The sequence below is a fragment of the Grammomys surdaster genome, unplaced genomic scaffold, assembly GCF_004785775.1.
Source record: "Grammomys surdaster isolate TR1022 unplaced genomic scaffold, NIH_TR_1.0 125167, whole genome shotgun sequence".
In the NCBI taxonomy this organism is placed as follows: Eukaryota; Metazoa; Chordata; class Mammalia; order Rodentia; family Muridae; genus Grammomys; species Grammomys surdaster.
Genome location: NW_021620060.1, coordinates 1,014,418 through 1,035,535, shown reverse-complemented (window position 1 = coordinate 1,035,535; position 21,118 = coordinate 1,014,418). Strand labels below are relative to the sequence as shown.

The window sequence follows — 21,118 nt, the reverse complement described above, 5'->3', positions numbered from 1 at the left end:
TTTTTTATGGGTACCAGCTACACTGCACTAGGGCCCAACACTGTATAGTTTCATTTTAACTAATTGCAGAGGAAATGACTTTATTTTTTTAAAAAGGCCACATTCTTTGGTATTGGAACAATGTTTTAAAATAAAAAGGAGATGTCAGGCAAGCAAGTTAACTCTCTACAGGAAGTATTTATTTAAAGCCTCGTACTATCCTTTCATTTGTAGGTATGTAGCCAAGAAAATGGGTGCAAACAGACACCAAAAGGTATGTGCAAATCAATAATTATCATAGAAGCTTCATATATGTTAGTAACCAAGTAGAGCAATTTAAATTCACAGAGAAACTGATGAATAAATTACCATATATTCTTTGGTAAGTCCAAGCTAGCATACAGGGATGAACTCAGGAAAGCATTTCATTTACATGAGGCTCATTAACTAATAAAATGAACAAAGCCATAGGTGATAGAGCTGTGTTTGCTTCTTGAGAAGCAATACCAAGGAAAGGCATGTTGGGAGTTTTGAGTCACAAAACCACTACCTTAGTTTAGAAATTTTGGAAAGCTTGTCCAGGTTCATGTAGATATACATATTCATCAGCTATACACATAGGTCTACTCATTTTCCAGTATATGATTTACCATTTAAAAACTACTGCTTTAAAAGGGAATTGCCATAAACTGTGTGTTAATTGTTTTAATATTGTGAGAGATTGAATGAGTTATGCTTTGGCTTCTTTCTTTATCTTTCAGCAAACATCAGTGCCATTTTCTCCTGTGCAGGCTTAGCCATCCAACTTGCAGCAGACTGGAGATGAAGATAACGATAAAAGAAAAGAGAAAGAAAAGTCACTCTTAAATCGGAAACCAGTGTAAACACACTGACCAATCGGTCGTCAGAGTCCACCCAGGAGGTTATGATCTGTGTTTAGCTAGATTCCATTCCAGATGCATGCTTTTTGGAGGACTTCTGCTTTGACCTTGCTGATCTTTACTAATGTGTTGATGTCTGGTAAGTCTGACATTCTGAAATTTTAGGAAATGAAATTGTCTTTGAGGTTAACTTTAGCTATGATAATCCTCCCGCCTCAGCCTCTGCTGATTCCTTGAATTACAGGCAGAGGCTTTTGTTGCAGGCTAATAGGACCAATTTAACACTCTACCATTTACTCTTAAGTTGATTATTCTTGATAAACAGGTTTTCAACAAAAATTTTCTACAAATACCAAAGCAATTATTCCATTAGTCATTGTCATGCATTTCAAGATGTGTGACTGCCTCAAAAACAAATGCTTTACTAGATTTCTTGCTTGCTTCATCTTTACAGTTGACTTGTATTGAGAGAGAAAAGGGGAGGGTGGTAGGGGATTTGAGATGGGAAGCATCCAGAGTAAAGTGGAGGCACTGGGCTTAGCTAGGAGGGGGCAGTCCTCCTCCACTATAAGGGAAAGGGGGATGACTTGATCTGGATGCAGGCCAGTTTGTGCATTGGTGCCGCAGGTTATGGAATCTTTCTTAAAGCATTTGAAGTAAAAGTGATGGAAGTTACTAGTAGGAGGGGGAAGCAGAGTCTAAAATAACCTTTATGAGGACAGGACAGCTGAGCTCACCAGCTACAATGCTAGAGCTCTCTGCCTTAGCCCTGTCTCTCCAGAGCACAGTTCGTAAGCAGTCTGATCAATGTAAAAGCAAACTGACTTTTCTTCAAATAGAAAAATGCCATATCTTCTACTTCTAGATGTATAAAGTATGTCTGATTTCAAGTATACCATTAAGAAGCCTTTTTCAACAATTAAGAAAGCACGTGAGATCTTTACATGAAATTAATTTAACCTCCTCCCTCTCCTTTGTTTTAGAAACTACATATCTATGTTTTATGTGTGTGTGTGTGTGTGTGTGTGTGTGTGATGCACCCCTGACACAGCATTTGTGTGGGGATCAGAAGACAACAGTAGCAGTTGTTATCTCTCTCTATAATGCTCCCAGGGTTCAGGATCAGATCCTCAGGCTTGGCTACATATGCCTTGGCTGCATTTCCTGCTGAGCAATCTTACTGGCCTCCTAACTTTCTTAAATGTAGAGATTTATTTTATGATCCAGCATATAACAAACTTTGATAAATGTACATAGGATACTTGAAAGAATAAATATTATTTACTTTGGGACTGTTTTCATAAATGCCTGTTTGGTCATTACAATTAATACTGTTATTAATATATTCTGTCTATACTGATTTTAAAGGTTCTGATTGCTCTATTCATTTCCGAGGAAGCTGTGTCGAAACACCCATCAATGATTGTGAAACAGTCAACATGTCTCTTTAATTTAGTTAAATTTTGCTTCATTTAGTTTGAAGCTTCATTACTAGGTATATGTTTAATCATGGAAACTAATATTATACAATTTTTGAAATTCCTAGTAATATTTTTGTTTTTCTGTTATTAATGAGACTCTAGCTTCTTTCTGCCTCTTTCCTCTTATCTCCTTCCTTCAACTCTCCCTGGTTCTATGCAGATAATATTTTGTCTCAATAATTTTTGGTGTAGTTGTGTGGTATCTTACATTACTACTAGTAATAACCTGTGGGAGCAGGGTCAAAAGAATGACACATGAAGTTGAGAATTGCTCTTTCAAAGTCTATATAAATTGCGTTGGAATTTGGATAAGGATTGTAAGGAATCTGTAGATTGCTTTTGGTTAGATGGTCGTTTTCACTTTGTTAATCTTACCTATCCATGAGCATGGGAAATCTTTTCATCTTCTGATATCTTCTTCAGTTTCTTTCTTCAGGTACTTGAAGTTCTCATCATACAGATCTTTCAGTTGCTTGGTTAGAGTTATGCCAAGACATTTTATATTATTCTTGGCTATTGTAAAGTGTTCTGTTTTCCTAATTTCTTTCTTGGCCCTTTTATCATTTGTATGAAGGAATTCCTTTGAGTTAATTTTATAACCCTCAAGTTTTCAGCTCCATCTTCTTCATGATGCTCAAGTTGCCCCTCTCCTCTTTCTCTTTCATCTGACCACCACATTGTGATACTTGCACATTGTGATGGCTCCCACTGCAGGCTGGCAGGGCCCTGGGTGACATTCTCCATACATGCTGCCTGGTATGGTAGCAAGCAGGAGGGTGACTATGGTCTGCCTGTGCTGTGTGCTGGAAGGCAGGTCTGTAGGTGGCATGGTGGTCCACACAACTCTGTCTGCCATCCTTCTCCTGTGCTGCGATGCTTGGATTTGTTTTGATTTGATTTTTATGAGTGCTAAGCATGAGACAGCATTAGTCACCAAGCCAGACATCAACCTAGGATGAACAAAGGACTGCCATCAACTCTGCCCCTGACTGATACAGGAATAACACCACCAGAAGGTATCTCTTTGCCTGTTGCATGGGGTGAGGGACCGGCTAATTTATATTCTGCTCAGCAGTGTGTGAGGACATCCGTTTCTATATAACTGTTTACATGAATTGTGATTGTTATACTTTTATTTTTGTTTAATTAAATTTTTTTATTTGATTAAAATACTATTACATTATTTCTCCCTACCTCCCCTACATTCAGCATCTGGTTGTTTTCTGAGTAATGTTCCATTTAATCTCATTTTATTTTTAATTTACATTTCTCTGATGGCTATTCTGAACATTTTATGTGTTTATTGTTCATTTCTATTCATTTTTGAGAACTGTCTACTCATTTTATTAACATATTTGTTAATTGGGCTATTTGATTTTTTGTTACTTTATTGAATTGTTTGTATATTCTGTGTATTTGTCTGCTTTCAGATATATAGTTAGTAAAGACTTCTCTCCCATTCTGTAGGCTGTCTTTTAACTCAGTTGTTTCATTTCCTGTACAGAAGCTTCTTGACTCAGTGAAATCTCTTGTCAATTGTTGGCCTTATTTCCTAAGTGACTACCACATTTGTCTATTGATATACCTTGAATGAATGTTTCCGAAGTTACTAAACTCTTGTTTATGGCTATATCTTGAATGTTTCTTCCACTTTTACCTCTAACAACACCAGGAGGTTGAAGTCTCATGTTAATGTCTTCGGTCCACTTGGTCATTCATACATTCCTATATCAATGAAAGATAGGAATCTGTTCACATTCATCTACATAGGGATATCCAATTTTCAGAGCATGATTTGTTGTCAAGGTCACCTTCCTCCAATGCATATATTTTAGCATCTTTTTTAAAAATCAGGTGGCTGTATTGGCAATGCTGTTGATTCATCGCCACAACATGGTGGTCAGTCTCTATTGCTAAAGACAAAACCTATGTAACTCGTGGAACATGGGGAAATCAGGCTGCTGCCTACATAGAACCTTCATATCTATTGACTATTGTTCATGTTACTGGAAGGTATTCTGTATGCTATCACAGGGAAAAGGTAACACTCCTAAATGGGATGTCTCCATCAAATCCCTTTTTCCAAGGCTCAGGGATGTCTGCTGAAGAGAGGACAGAAAAATAGCAAGAGCTAGTGGGCATGGAAGATTCCAAGGTAAATAAGGCCTTCTAGGCATGGGTTTAAGCCAGATGGAGTCTGAATGGTGAGAGGGGAGCTGGACAGAGGCTCAACCCTAACCCAGAAGCTATCACCAAGTGATAACTGCTCACAAATGAAAAGAGTCTCACTGAGTATAGAACTACACTTAAGGGCAGGCACCATGTCCAGCAACAGATGGTCAATACAACATGGAATCAATGGTATTTTGAAGGCATTTTGTGTCATAATGCTTTGGGCATTTTTGTCCCTTATAGGTATTTTATTTATACATTATGCTTTCTGGTTTGGTGTTTTGATGGGATTTCTGTGCATGAAAATTTGAGTCTCTGTGTCTACATGTGTTCCTCGTGGGGTTTTTTTCTCCTTTTATCCAGTTTGTTTTTAGTTTACCTTATTTCATTATTATTTTTTAGATGTCTGTAGTTTGTGTTCTCATGAGAGTAAGAAAGGGTGTGGATTTGTGTAGGTTTGGAGGATCTAGGAGGAGTTAGGGAAGGGGAACTACAATTTTAATCTATTTTATGAAGGAGTTTATTTTCAATTTAAATCAAGTGGCTGTAGCTTTGTGGTTTATAATTCACCCTCTATTCTGAAGAAAGGAAATAAAGAAGTAATGTCTTCTTCCATCATCAGCCCCTCCCCTTGCCCACACCCTTCCCAGTCCACTGCTTCCACTTTCTGCTTTCAGGTATTGGATTCATTTTGCTTTTACATGCAATACCATGGGCCACTCACCTTGTTGTTCCTGGCTTATTCTGCTTAATAGCACATCTTCTTATTCCACCCTCTTTTCAGCTGATGACCAATTTTTGTTGTTGTTTTAGTGTTTTGTGTTCTTAATTGCAGATTTCCTGTACTTTCCCATCTCCTATGATATTTAGCATAGGCATTCTCTGCTTTTGTTTGAAATGTACATCTATAATTAGTCAATTTTTACTATTAAAAACCACACTAGCACTTTATAGTAGTGTAGGCACCTTAGGATAACAAATAAGTCTACTTTTTCTTTCCTGTGTCTTTAATTATTGCATGGAAATCATGGAACTATCATAAATCAGTATTTCAGAAGCTGATTATGACGATTTTTTCCTTATAAAGCAGTGTATGTAGTCCAGGCTGGCCTCAAATTCACAATATGGCCAGCTACTCTGACATCATGATTCTCCCGTCTTCCCCTCTGTGCAACCAATCCTGGTTTTGGACCATTATAATTGTGAACAATTCTATAGAACTCAAGGAAGATATAGAAAGAGGAAAGGGCTCTCATCCTTCTCCTACCCCGCTCTGCTTCATTTCTGCTGTTCAGTTACAAGGTAGAATTCTGGAAGGAAGCGAGAGGATGAACTCTTTATGATTTTGTTTCTATGAGTTCTGGAGAAAGGAGCTTAATCTAGTAAGCTTATGTGGTATGACTACATTGAACCTGGCAAGTTGCTGAAAGAAGGAATTCAGGGCTACTGTAAGCTATTTGGCAAAATAAAGTTACTCATGAATGGTAAACAACTGATTAATATCTTATAAATGCAATTTTCAACATGTTGACATATCAGTGATGATAAAACTTTGAATGTATGCTTATAATCATTTAAATATTTAAGCATGTTTATTTAAATATTTTCCAGAGTCAAGTTGTACTGATTTGAATCAACCAACACAGAACAGTTCATCACCTATGACACAAGGTAATATTCTTACTTATCTTGTGGGAATGGAGAGGTGACCTAGCTCAGAAACAGTAACTAATGCCTTGGCTGATAAACAGATTTAGGTTGAGTAGCAGAGTCTGGTGATGTAGTGCTATGGTGTGAGAGAACGTGAGCACTTGCTTCTAAACCTTTTCCATCTTAGAGTGAGTGATGTGAAGACTGTGGTATTAGCACCCTCCCAGGTGTTTGTTGAAGAATTTCTTTCTTCATCTGATTAGGTGACGTTTATTTGAAATTGACTTGTGAGGACTTGAGTACTCTAAAGAGGCAAGTGACATTGATACAGGACAGTGGAGATGTTAATTCAATGTTTATTATAAGCAAGTCTTATTAGCAACAATGTCTGTTCCTATTAAAACGATGACACTATTGACTTTTGTCACAAGTGATTGTGACAGATAATTTTGTTGAGTAATTACCACTCAGCAAACTTGTATCCACCATGAACTCTTTTAGTAAGTGTACAAGCAATGTAAGGATTTATGGTGTAAGATGTTCATAGTCCACATGCCTGAACCTTTACTTTAGAAGATGAATAATGTATTTAATTCTGATAGATTGAACATACAGAAACAACGAAATGTGAGAAAAATCTACTATTGCTGTAATACTTCCATTAATCAAGCATTGCTCTAGTGTAACTTCATATAAGTTACTGTGGTTAGACTTAACTCACAAGGTTTGCTCTTTCCATTCTCTCTCTTTCGCTGAGTATCCAGTTACCACTACAGTGTCTGTACAGATTGGTACAAAGGCTCTGCTCTGCTGCCCTTTTATTCCACTGACAAAAGCAGTATTAATAACATGGATGACAACCCCCAGAGGACAGTCTTCCTGCATGATTGTTTACAAAGTAGACACAAGGGAGACCAACGAAACCACCTGTAGGAACAGGAGCATCACCTGGGCCTCCACACCTGACCACAGTCCTGACCTTCAGATCAGTGCAGTGGCCCTCCAGCATGAGGGACATTACTCATGTGAGACAGTAGCCCCTGAAGGGAATTTCCTAACAGTCTATGACCTCCAAGTGCTGGGTAAGTGACAATGTCACATATTGTGCTATTTCAGGTCATCAATTTTAGTTAGAAAAAATGTCCTTGTAACTTGTGACAAGACTGAATCTTTATTTCTTTTCCATCTCTCCAGTGGCCCCTGAAGTAACCCTCTTTCCAGGGAGAAATAGAACTGCAGTTTGTGAGGCAATTGGAGGCAAGCCTGCTGCACAGATCTCTTGGACTCCAGATGGGGATTGTGTCACTAAGAATGAATCACATAGCAACGGCACCTTGACTGTCAGGAGTACATGCTACTGGGAGCAAAAGGACATGTCCACTGTGTCCTGCTTTGTCTCTCATTCAACTGGAAACCACACTCTGTTTATAGAACTGTATCAAGGTGAGTACCTTTTTTAAAAAAGTAAGAAATAATTGATCTTTAACTTATTCTTCCATGAGATAAATGTTTTAACTTTATTCTATTTGTGACAAATACAGTAGCTAAAACCTGTTTAGGGAAAGAAAGTAAAATCAGGACAAAAACTGAAGCAGAAAACATGAAGCTCTTTGCTAACTCCTGAGACCTGCCCTAACCTATCTCACCTGGAGAGAGGTTGGTGCTGCTCATAGTGTGTTGGCCTCTAGGGTGACTCTAGGCTGTGTCAATTTAACATAGTTAACTAAGTCAACAAACACACTTCAAACACTGGTAGCAAGTTTTTGTAATTGCCTGCACTTCTAATCAACTAGCTACAAATTCTGGATGTTTCCATAATTTACTTATCAGGTTCAGTGATTTGCTAAAATGGTTCACAAAACTGAAGAAGGCACCTTGTTTACTATACTGGTTTAATATAATGACTTCAATACAGAGATAGACAAATTGAAGGGATTCATAGGACTCTTTATGGAGGAAGGAATATAGAACTTCATGCCATCGCAAAGATTTCTGTGCTCCCAGGTCCTAGATGTTATCCCCATACAGAAGCTCCTCAAACTGGATTTATATTAAAATTTTGTTACATAGTCATGAGGGTTAATCCTTGATCATTGGTAATAAACACAATCTCCAGCCATTCTTTCTTCAAAAGAGGTTAAGTGGTTATGATTGTGGTAGTATAGGGCTCCAAGTCCTAACTCTGTAATTCAAATTTAATCTTTCTGGTGATAGCCTCTAACCATGAAGCTCTCTAAGAGCTTCTAGACCCCAGTCATTTATTGGCATACTAAAGATATTTTTATTTTGTTGGGAATTCTTTTAGAATCTATTTTTCAGTAGATGGAAAACAAAGACCATATATAAATTTCATTTTTTAATTTTTAGTATTTTTTGATATATTGTCTTTATAAATAGTCCTGGCTGTCTTACAACTTGTAAATATCTTCTGATTATCATAGATCTGTTCTCCATATTTCCTTTTATATGTCCAAAAAAGGGTTCAGATTAATTTATTCTCAGATATTTCTTTCAAGTTGTTCCATTCCCCTGAAAAATCCTTTTCCCCTAACCTTGTTCATCTAGTAGGCCATCAAGGCACTATCCTAAACTCACTTCTCTCTGACTCACAGCTAATGTTGAGTAGCCATTCTGATTCTTCAGATATTTTAGAGCATTTCATCCTCACTTAGCACCGTTTGGTGGCTTGTAATTCATCTCAAATAACTCTGACAACATGACATCACTTGAAGTGTAATCAGACACAATTTCAAGTTGTACTATGGAGGCCAAACAGCAAAACCAGACTGGTATTAGTACAAATACGGACATATTAGCCAATGCAGCAGGATCAAGGACCCACATAAAATTCCATGTACCTGTAGCAACCCAATTTTTTATTATGATTCCGAAAACATTCACTTAAGAATAGATAGCATCTGAAAAAATTAGTGTTGGGAAATTGAATATTAACATGTAGAGGAATGACACTTGATTCTTCTCTTTGTATGTAAATAAATTCCAAATGGACTAAAGATCTTAATGTTAGATCTGTAACTCTAAAGCTTCCACAGGAAAGATTCCCAAGTACACTGAGTACGCTGTAGACAATAGGCTCAGATAAGAACTTTCTGAATAGGACTCTAATTGCTCAGGAAATAAGATAAAAACTCAGTAAGTGGGACTCATGAAATTACAAAGTTTTTATACTACAAAGGAAAACTGCTAACCGACTGAAGAGGCAGACTATAGATTGGAAAAAATCTTTACTATCTACAGATCTGACAGAGGATTAATATTTAGAATGTGCATGGCATTATAAAAGCCTAAACAACCAAATTCAAAAATGAGCAATGGACTTGAATAGAGGGTACTCAGAAGAAATGCAAACAACTAAGAAATATTTTAAAAACGGTCATCCTTAACCATCAGAGTAGTGAAAATTAAAGCTACTTTGAGATTTTTAACCTTAATCTATGCAGAATGGCTAATATTATGAAAATAAAAGCCAATGGATGTGGGCAGAGGGGAACCTTCATGCACTATTTGTGGAAGAACAATTGGTGCAGCTGATGTGGAGACCAATGTGACTGTTCCTCAGAAAACGAGAAATAGATGTTCTATATGACCACACTGATAATGTGCCCATTCATATTCACACATGCTCCAGCCCTAATAATTGGAACATGGACACAGCTAAGATGTCCATCAACTGATGAATAAATAATGCCCACAGGCACAGAATGGAAAGGGACTCATGAGTCCCTGCTCTGCCAACTGAAGAGCTATGGACAGTTAATAGTTTCTTGAGGAGAGTGAGTCAGTTATCTCTAAGGGTATAGCTCCTGGTAGGCTCTAACTGAGTAATGACCTGAATATTGTAAAGGCTGCTAATTACTTCTGCTTGGATTTAAAGCCACCTGGTATTCTAAGTGTGTTCAGGATGGGGAGCTCACTGTCTATTATTCTACAAATGGACATAGAATAAAACCACCCTCTCAATTTGCATCACTCTACCCATATTAATACAACTCTCATATCTCTTTAGAGAGTTTCCTTTTTCAATGAAAGGTGGTTAAAGCAGAAACTATTTTTTTTAAAATTTTTTTTTAAAGCGGAAATTTGTAACTTGTCAAGGAGAAAAAAGCAGAAAGATCATAAAGTCACCAATCAGGGAAGATTAGAGAAAAAAAAGCATTTGGACATGACAGGATCTCTGAATTCACAAGCTCAGCAATGGAGTTTTCTGTACACGACCCAAACAAGACCAAGCCAGTCAATATTCCAACACAGAATGGAAAGGGACTCATGAGTCCCTGCTCTGCTAACTGAGAAGCTATGGACAGTTAATGGTTTCTTGAGGAGACAGAGTCAGTTATCTCTAAGGGAATTGCTTCTAATAGGCTCTAACCCAGGAGCATATGGACAATATAACCTGAAGCCAGTAGGCTATTAAAAAATAGACACAAAGTTAGTATGGTAACAAAGTGCAGTATTGATTTGGTAGGAGTTAGAGGAGGGTTAAATGTGAATATGATCACAATACTTTGTGTGAAATTCTTATTTTTTTTAATGAAAAGGAAATATTCTTTTCAAAAGAACAGTTTTTTTTAAGTAAAAGATGGATCATAGATGCACTGCAGACAGAGAACTTAGAGGATCTTAGCTGATTGAACCTGGAAACATCTTCAGAAAAGAAGTAACTTTCCTACTCACCAAAGAGGCTGTGCAAGCTGGACAAAGTGGGAAACATCAGGTAGTACCACCTAGCTGTGAAGCTTATGAACCACAGCAATGACCAGCAAGGTTGGTCCCTAAGGTGTGATGGTGACAATCAAATCTTGGCAGCAACCAACACTTGTCTAATTGTGTTTAAGGCTCACTCAAGAGGAGGAAAATCATAGCTGGTACTGAAGACCTTGCTAGTGACTCAAAGTGTTAGTGAGGGCATTGATGTCAGAGAGGAATCAGTCATAGCCCTCCTCTCATTCACCATAATGCCTAACTTCTACTCTATACTCACTAATAAGCATGGCTCTTAACCCGTAACAAAGAAGCTCCTATTTGTAATAGAAAACAAAAAGCCACAAATGGCCAAAATGCAGAGAACACAGGTCATGGGATGTTTAGCTCCCATGGATACATGCACAACACAATTCCTACTTTTAATGCTCAGGGAATATTGTAGAATAGGGGACAGAAACAGTGTAAGAGCTAGATAAACAGGAAATCTGTAGGAAGACTGTGTCTCCTAGAAATGTCAGGGAAACTTCACCCATGAAACCTCAATAATATAGCTGCCTAAACAAGACCTGAACAATAGATATGCACACATGAAAGGGAAAAAATCTCTCTCGGCCTCACCCTTAGACCAAGAACTATTGTTAACTAAGGGTGCTGAGAGCAGGAGAATCAGTCTTCTTTCAGGGATGGGTCCCTAATTTGTATTTTCATATTATGTATAAATATGAAACAGTAACAATATAAAGATGAGGCTAGGAATTTGAGAGGAACATTTGTAGATGGTGGGACCTGTGGGAGGGTGGAGGAAGAAAGTGTAATGGATGAAATGATGTAATTATATTTTCATAAAAATAAAATAAAATAAAATTTGTGTGGGAAATTTTGCCCATTTTCCCTACTTAACTCTATGTTTCTTTTTTTTTTCAAGAGAATTAAATGATTTATTGAGTACACATGATCATGGTTGATACACAAGCTTCATTCCCATCTGTTATTTTATCTGATACCATTATTCAATTTTAATATTGCATAGGTTGTGCCAACAACCATTTTATAATCCAATTGTGACCTTCCTTGGATGACCCTTTCAATGGTGAAACTCATTAAAAGTTACAACAGTAACTGGCAGTTTAACAACACCAGGATTTTTGAAGACAATGGCTTCTCCACCCAAGTAACCACAAATAAATTCCAAATGGAACTTTGCATCACCCTGAAGGAATTCTAACTTGACACTGTTTGAGAAGTTACCAAGATGTCTTCAAGAGTAGACTAACTTTATGCAGCACATTAAAAAAAAAAGACACATTTATTCAGTGTCATGATGAGACATTTAGCAATCAACAGCATGGGTGAAAAAGGTCTACAGTAAAACCTTTTGTTGGAATGCTTTATACTTTCCACAGAACAGAAACTAAAATAACCTGTTATACAATTAGTCACAAATACAGTTCTAAGGTTTTTGCCCACACACATGAGTATTGTCTAAAATATGTCTTCTTTGTAGCAGCTAGGCCCTGTAGCACTGTGCTTGGCTGAGTTCACAAATCTGTTGTAATCTGTAGCTTCCCTGTCACTTCTCTGGCTCTCCTTACCTGCTAAGCTTTGTTTCTTGGCTGTAATTAGAACCTCCTGCCACTGCCATAGCTACTGCTGCTGCTGCTGGACCCTCCATAGCCACCTTGGTTTTGTGGTTTAGCAAAGTACTGGACTCCACCACCATAAGGGCCAGAGCTCCTGCCTCCAAAGTTCCTTCCCTTCATCGGTCCAAAATTTGAAGACTGATTGTTGTAATTGCCAAAATCATTGTAGTTTCCACCACCTCCAAAATTGCTTCCACTACCACCGCCAAAGCTGCCTCTGCCTCCTCCGTTGTTATAGCTGTAATAGCTGCCACTCCCGCCATAGCCACTGCCCTGGTTTCCATAACCCTGTCTACCATAGCCTCTGCTTCCTCCAGAGTAACCAGGGCCACCTCCTCCATAACCACTGTCATTGCCAAATCCATTATAGCCATCCCCACTGCCACCATATCCACCACCACTAGAGGTGCCAGCAAAGCCACCACAACCACTGAAGTTCCCTCCTCCACCAAAACTGTCATTGCCACCAAAACTGCCTTTACGACCACCACCAAAGTTTCCTGAACCACTTGGACCTCTCTGGTTGGATGAAGCACTAGTCATCTCTTGCTTTGCCTTTCTTACTTCACAGTTGTGGTCATTCACAGTATGGCATTTCTGAATAACAATCTTCTCCACAGAGTCATGGTCATCAAAGGTGACAAAAGCAAAGCCTCTCTTTTTTCCACTGCTTCTGTCTGTCATAATTTCTATCACTTCAGTTTTCTCATACTGCTCAAAATAATCTCATAGGTGATGTTCTTCAGTGTCTTCTTTAATACCACCAACAAAGAACTTTTTCACAGTTAAGTGGGCACCTGGTGTCTGAGAATCTTCTCTTGACACAGCCCTCTTAGGTTCCATGACTCTTCCATCCACCTTGTGTGGTCTTGCATTCATGGCAGCATCCACTTCCTCCATAGTGGCGTAGGTGACAAACCCAAAGCCCCTGGATCTCTTGGTGTTAGGATCTCTCATTACCACACAGTCGGTTAGTGTTCCCCATTGCTCAAAATGACTCCTCAGACTTTCATCGGGCTTATCGAAGCTCAGACCTCTGATGAAGAGCTTCCGAAGCTGTTCTGGCTCCTTGGGAGACTTTGACTTAGACATGACAGCAGGATGATGAGAGCCTTCAGCAATGCTTCCTCGGCAGCACCAAAGAGCAGAAGGGAATAAGATAACGAACGTGCTCCTAGTGTGTATTTCTTGACTTTAAAATATTTGCAGCCGAGCAGTGGTGGCACATGTCTTTAATCCCAGCACTTGGGAGGCAGAGGCAGGCAGCTTTCTGAGTTCGAGGCCAGCCTGGTGTACAGAGTGAGTTCCAGAACAGCCAGGGCTACACAGAGAAACCCTGTCTCCAAAAACCAAAAACCAAAAAAAAAAAAAAAAATTGCTAATGCCTATCAAGCACAATGTCTGGACTTGATTCCTAAACTTGATCCTGAAATAATGGTATGAGGTGTATCTGAATTATACTTCATAACGGTTTCTGATTTTAATATTCTCTAAAACTTTAGAACTATGTTAAAGATTTTTAAAGCTATTTGCCTTTAATTTCTTGCTTAGAACTATTGAACTGACATGAAATTTTACCTTTGCTTGTATTTAAAGATACCACCAGCACCGCACCTTCCTTACTGACCATTCTCTACGTGAAAATGGTCCTTTTGGGGATTCTTCTTCTCATTGTAGGATTTGCTTTCTTCCAGAAGAGAAATTATACCAGGTAGGACTGAAAACTATAATGTTAAAACTCATTAGAAAGACAACATTCTTATTAGTTTGAGTTCAGAGTGGACTGGGAAAATATGTCGAGTGATCCTACCATGGGTGTTCCCTCAGTCTTCTGCAGCAAGCCTTTGTGAACAACAGAGACCAGGCACAGGTGCTCACAGCTCTGGTGAGAGGTTCTGCCTTGCTACAGTACAGTAGGAGGGACCTACCTACCCTGGCCCCATCCTTGAGGATTCTGTAGCAGAAATGAATTGCACAAACATTATAAGTGTTTGTTTACAAGTTTATTGACTTCTGTGTGTTTCTGTTTATTCTGGCTTAATTGTTACATATGTAATTTTTTTGTTTTTGTGTATTTCTAGAACATGAATATCCATATTTCTGGAAGTCCATTATTCTGAGGACACAATACAAGAAAACAGCCATTTGAAATGAACTTTGTCTTTGAAATCCAGATTACCTGTCCCTGCTGTCTTCATGTTTGTAAGAATTCATTCTACAGTTGGCAATTGTACAGTATGACCATATAGGCAAAAGCTTAGTGCTTACCATCAGATAAGCTGTGAGCGACCCATCTACTTTTTCCATTCCCCATTTCTCAGGCCAAAGAAGAAAATGGCTTAGGAAAAGAAGAAGAAGAGTGCTGGGTGGGTTTTTTTTCCACCTAAGTCTCCCAGGAGTGACCTCCATAAACTTCTTGTTCCCAAGTTCACTGTACATGATCATAAAAGTTGCATTGTCAGTACCATGACAAGCAATATATTCAAGTCAGCCACAAGCTGCTGGCCTTCTTTCCTTGCTTGCTTGCCAGCAAGTAATATGACAGTTGCCTTTTGTATTAATCATTGAATACACAACTAAGATCCATTTTCAAACAATCAGTATCTCTGCACTTTAGGACAAGTTAAAAGTTTTATCCCAGAGAAGGAAATGTCTGTATCATGGGGATAACACTGAGACTCCCTTATGTGTAAAGTCCTAGTGTCCAAATTCCCTTTACAGTCTGCATCCTGCTTTATAGGGGGTGGGATGAAATCAGTGAGGGTAAGGGTAAGACACTGGTGAACTGTAACAACTGTAAACTTAGACCTTGTCTTCACTGGATATACATAGTATTCCTATAATAAGAGTATGTTTTTAGTTAAAAGAATTATATCTTAGGTAAAGTGATTTGGGCTATTTTATTTTTAGTAAAAGTTTATTGAGAAAATGAGTGCTGAATACTAGAAGATACCAGGATGGTAGCTGCTGGTGGTAATTAAAAGATTAATTCAGCTCATGTCATACTGTAATGTAGTGGATGGTTCCAGAGAAATGGATAAAAGTGTGTTGCTATCATCTATTCTTTTATTCTATGACCCTGTTCTCAGAGTAGTTTCTTTTCAGATGGTGACTAGGGAGAGTAGAGGATTATATGTGGGATACATATGGACCAGGCCTGGAGTAGGAAACATATCTGCTCAGATTCAACTGACTAGTACTTTGTCATATGACCACACTAGTCGGCTTTTCCTTAGACACTTGAGCAAGCTCAATCAAGGTCATCAGACAAGAGCTTGTGCTGATCCTTGTCAAGTGAACAGTGTTGGGAGCCTCCTGGCTTGCAGTGTGTTGAAATGAGACAGAGTAGGACTCTGGTGTGGCTTTAAAGGCTGATGGTCTCTGGATGTTCTAGCTTTCTAACTATACTGAATACTGATGATAACTTCTAAAAAGTCCTAGAAACTTTTCTGACCATTCTGAGGGTTAAAAGCTGTTGACTTTATCTAAGGTCCCTCCCTTTGAGTCCTGAGAGTCTGTTACCTCCCAGTTGTCTAGAACTTTCTATAGCGTCCCCCAACTCCTATCTCCTGAGGTTACCTGTTTCCATTTTTTCTGCTGGCCCTCAGTGTCCTTGTCCCTGGTCCCTGGTCCTGCTTCCCCTGCTGCCCAGTACCTGGTCATGTTCCCCTCTTCTCCCCCCTCTCCCTTCTCCTACTCAGGTCCCTTCCTCCTTCTGCCTACCATGATTGCTTTCTTCTTTCTCCCAAGTGGGATTGAGGCATCCTCACTTGGGTCCTTCAGCTTGTTAACCTTCTTGAGTTCTGTAGATTATATCCTTGGTATTCTGTGCTTTTTTTTTTTGGCTAATGCCCACTTATTAGTGAGTTCATAGCATGCCTGTGCTTTTGTGTCTGATTTATCTCACTCAAAATGATATTTTCGAGTTCCATTCATTTGGCGGTAAAACTCATGATGTTCTAATTCTTAATAGTTGAGTAGTATTCCATTGTGTAAATGAACCACATTTTCTGTATCCATTCTTCTGTTGTGGGACATCTGGGTTGTTTCCAGCTTCTCACCATGGAAAATAAGGCTGCTATGAACATTTACATACATCATATTATAAAAAGCATATACTATACCCGTTGTGTTATTTATTTTCTAGTGAAGACCTTGAAAGTTAAGACTTTAAGTTAAAGTTAAAATTAAGCTAAATTAAAATTAACACTTGCTCATTCATACCAAGAAGATATGATAGGACTAAGTTACAGAAACTCAATCCAAAAAATATAATTCTCATGACTCATTTCCACTATTTCTTTTTAAATGATGGATTAATTTTTAATATAGTAAACAAATTTATAACTTGAGTTAAAATTTAAAATAACACATAATGAACCATTTAATTCTTAGCTTCTCTAAAATCTAAACATTTGCACCCAATTTTGTATGCCTATGTCTTTTTTATGTTTTTATTTACATCCTCCAAAAATCATTGTGTAAAAATATGTCAGAGGAACAGAAGAAAGGTGAAAAGCAATGATGACTTTTTACTCCCGATAATATATATTTTTTACCTTCAGTGCACTTGAATAATGCAGTTTTGACAGCAAAAACAAATGTAACTGTTTACTTCCTACCCCCTCACACACCCCAAACAAGCTGCCAGTTTAGGAGATTAACACCTGTAGCCTAACAGCTGGGGAATTAATAATGTGGCCTTTGTTCTATTTCTGCAGGAATTGCAAGGGTCTAACTTTCAGCCTTCTAGTTGAAGTTGCAGGTAGATGAAGGGACACTTTGAAAAGTGAATTTAGTGTTTATTTCTAAACACTAAAAAGTTACCTACGGATGCTCTCTAAGAAAAAGGGGGAAAGCAGAATGATCCTAGGCAGGACAAGGAAAAATTCATATACCTCTCTTTGTCCTCAGCACTTATACACCTTTCAGAATTCATGATCACACGGTAAAAAGTTCATCACAAGTTTACACATAAATTCAAATCATAAATCAAATAAGAAGTTTACAACAGAGAATGTTTACATGTGTATCCATCAGGCATAATTATCTGGCTAAACATTCATCACCTTCCACAGCTCCACAGGTTCATGGAGAGTTAAAAACCATAAGTATGTTACTAGTAAAGTTTGTATAGATAAATCCACCAATATCTTATCTTCTGCCCTAGCTCCTATAATAAACCATCAGTTCCCTTTCTATGACCTTTGGTTAATGGTTTTACAACCTCTTGGAATGTGTTCTGAGTAGTAGATTGTTTGGTTATTATCTAGCAGCAATTACATGGTAATCTGTGTGAGACAGGCTAAGTCCTCATTGCAGTTTCTTTTCAGAAAGAACCTAATAGCAGTACTACTATGAAAGAGCTTAATAAATACTGATATAATTTTAGGAATTCTTATAAGATCATCATTAAGAATTAATAAGTCATCTATTTGTTTATTCAGCATCACTACAAAACAGTACATCTTCATTGTTCTAGAGAGATCTTCTCAAAAGGGTGGGCTAATACCTACTGATTGTTATGTATGTTTAATGATAGCAGGAAAATCATATTAATAACAGTAATCTTTCCTATACTGATTTCTCCTGGGCCCTGCCTATAGAAGCAAGTCTGTCATGGATTATTTATTAATCCAAAGCAGACTCATCTCAGGAAGATCACCTGCTAGTTATTAGCTTGTCCTATGATGTTTCCTGACAGAACAGTCATTGTCACACATTTCCTGCTTGCTTATCATGCATCACATTTGTGGCATAAAGTAACTCATATATTGCTCAATAACATTTCTCCAATTTTGCAAAGATAGGTGTAAATAGTAGCCTATTTCAATTTACCTTGCATCTGACTCTGATCATTTGCTCTGGCAAATGAGATGTATGATATTTTTAGGGCAGGCATCTAAAGAAAAGGAAGGATTTTCTTTTGCTTTAGCACTTATCTGTGAAATTGCAGTACTGATGTGGTGCCTGGAGGCTCCAGAGCTAACCTTAGCCGTGGATGACACTGAAGATGGCAGCTCCTAATTGAAATGAAAAAGAGGAACAATGAAAAGACTTGAGCCTGATGACCATAGAGTTGCCCAACCAGCTGTAGACCATCTATTATCTGTTGTCTTAATGTGATAGACAATAAACTATGTTTTTCTCACCAGTGCTGCTTTGGGTTTTACTTTGTACATAACCAAGTTTAATTCTATTTGAAACTAATACTTAGCTGGTCAATTGGAAGATTTACTATCATAAAACTTGGTTGTTTTCTACTGGTGCACATTTTATGGATTATTCTTATTCTTCCCTTAAAGGCAATGAAACAACTTCAGAAGATAGCAGTAAAGGATGAGAGAATCATCTTTCACACTCTCAGGTGTATCTTCACATGTGTTCTTTATGTAACTACACTCAAATTGACTGAATCACTATGAATTCTATTGCTGTCATAAAATCAATGAAGAATGAAGATAATTTGTGTGAATTTTTCTTACTTAGTCCATTTGGGCTGCTTTCACAGAATAACCCTAATTATTACAAATGAAAAATGTTTATTACAGTTCTGGTGGCCAAGGATGTCTCAGGAATCCCTCTGTCTCTGTCTCTCTCTGTCTGTCTCTCTTTCTCTTTCTCTCTCTCTCTTCAAGAGGATCTACCTTTATGTTGTAATCAACATCTTAATGCTTTCTTCTTAATACTATTAATTTTGGTGGTGAAAGTTTAACATATGCCTGGGGCAATGTGTGGTTCATTCCTTTAACACCATCACTTAGGAAGTAAAGGTAGATGGACCTTTGCGAGTTCAAGGTTAGCCTGGACTGTAGAGCTGAGCTCCAGGACAGTCAGGGCTACACAGGAAATCTATCTTTTTTTTAATATTGAATTTTTTAATGTAAAAAAGACTAAGTCAAATTTTTAAAGCAAAGATGCCATAACCATATGGCACTGTTTCCATAATCAACGCCCATAAAATGGCATCAGTACAAAAATCTAAGCAAAGACAATAGGTTAGTAATTAGAACATCAGGTAATGTTGATTTTTAGGAAGAAGCTTAACAGATAAAAGAAGGAGGATATGACGTAAATTCAAGTATGCAATTCAAATTTACAAATTATGAAAATTCTTCACTTTTATAGCTGGCTTCTTTTGAAGGGTTAAATTCTAGCCTCATTTTTTTCATCAACAAGCCAATTGGACAAACTCATTTAACCAAATTTACATCCTAGAATATGTAAGTAAACTGAAGACATTATTCAGATGTGTAAGTTCTATTCATTTTCATCATCTCTGTGATCAGGTTGCAAAGGACACGCTTTTCTCTTTGCTTTTCCTAAGCCACTGCTTCCTGCTTCTTCAGGAATCTGGTTCTCTTTCTTAGAATCTTTAGGAGACAGGCTGAAGAATTCTCCGATGCCTTTTTGCCACTTGGGAGTTGGCCGCACACAGACTGGGTTCCCTCCTGCATACTTATTTTCAGCTTTTCTCGACGAACTTGAGGAAGAATTGTTGACAAAGGAGGAGGAGCCAAGCACCTTCCTGGGGGCTTGAGAAGCCACCACTTTTCTGTAGGCTCCTGGGACATAGTTTGCTTTGGTCCGCACCATGTTCACACAGGAAGAGACAACTTTTCATCGACTCCCCAACTGCAGATATCTCAAGTGGACAAGAACCCCAGGAACTCTATCTTGAAAAGAAAATTCAACATATGATTTTAGGCACAACACAGTCTACAGTGCACATCTGTTTGGGTTTAAATAACCAGTGTTGAATCTGTTATGGGAAGAAAGAAGGAATGAAGGAAAGAAAATCCTTCCCAGTCCTCATCCTCTCACGGGCGTAGGCAATGGATATCACTTGCAATGGCAGGCAGACTTGTTTTCTAGTCCAACAATGTAGGAAAATTTAGTGAGATCAAGAGTATGCAAAAAATTTCCGCACTTCAATTCAACATCAAAGTAGCAGTGTCCCTAATGCTAAAACAGAGTATACTAGAGTGTCCTGTGAGATTTCCTGGTGGTTATAGAATATAAGGAGAGCCTCTTGAACAAGGGGGAGGATGAATTAGCTGGAGTGTACATTAGCCACATACTGTAAGGTATTCTTGCTCGCTTGTGGAGCTTATTATTAAGTATTTAGACAAGTCTGCTTTTGCCTTATTGTTAAATCATTGGTGCCTGGAAGTAGGACATGGTGGCAATAGTTACATCATCTTGATAGCAGAGCTCTCCATCCGTCTATCATAATAAAAGAGGCAGATAATCAATACATTATGTGAGACCTGGACCTTTCATGATGGGGACTCTTAGACAATTTCTAGTATGGTATAGAGTTCACAGTAACAATATGGTAAAAGTAGTAATTGGGAAGTCTGAGCTCCTTCCAGAGACAGAGCTCGTTAGCCCAACTTTGAATGCAATGTTCTCAGAGCAGAGAGAACTGGTCCAGTTAGACATTAGAGCCAAGGAACATCTTCCAAAGTATGAAATGTGATTATAGACCAGAATTAGATGGTCTACAGCCCTAAGGATTAATTGGTAAAAGGAGACAGAAGTCAATACTCATAGACATGTCTATTTGATTTACCTTAATCATGTCATT

General features: G+C 38.1%; 1 protein-coding gene and 2 pseudogenes across 1 annotated transcript; 1 reads left to right on the top strand and 2 right to left on the bottom strand.

Moving 5' to 3' along the window:
* The first annotated feature begins 935 nt into the window (after positions 1-935).
* LOC114637090 (cell surface glycoprotein CD200 receptor 5-like) lies at positions 936-14,832 on the top strand. The gene is made up of 6 exons (XM_028785248.1): positions 936-999; positions 6,125-6,184; positions 6,928-7,245; positions 7,358-7,606; positions 14,125-14,239; positions 14,610-14,832. The coding sequence occupies exons 1-6, from the start codon at positions 936-938 to the stop codon at positions 14,614-14,616; spliced, it is 813 nt and encodes a 270-aa protein (XP_028641081.1). The 3' UTR covers positions 14,617-14,832.
* On the bottom strand, positions 12,508-13,620 carry LOC114637089 (annotated as a pseudogene).
* A 4,956-nt stretch (positions 14,833-19,788) lies between the features above and the next one.
* LOC114637074 lies at positions 19,789-20,124 on the bottom strand (annotated as a pseudogene).
* Between the last annotated feature and the right edge of the window lie 994 nt (positions 20,125-21,118).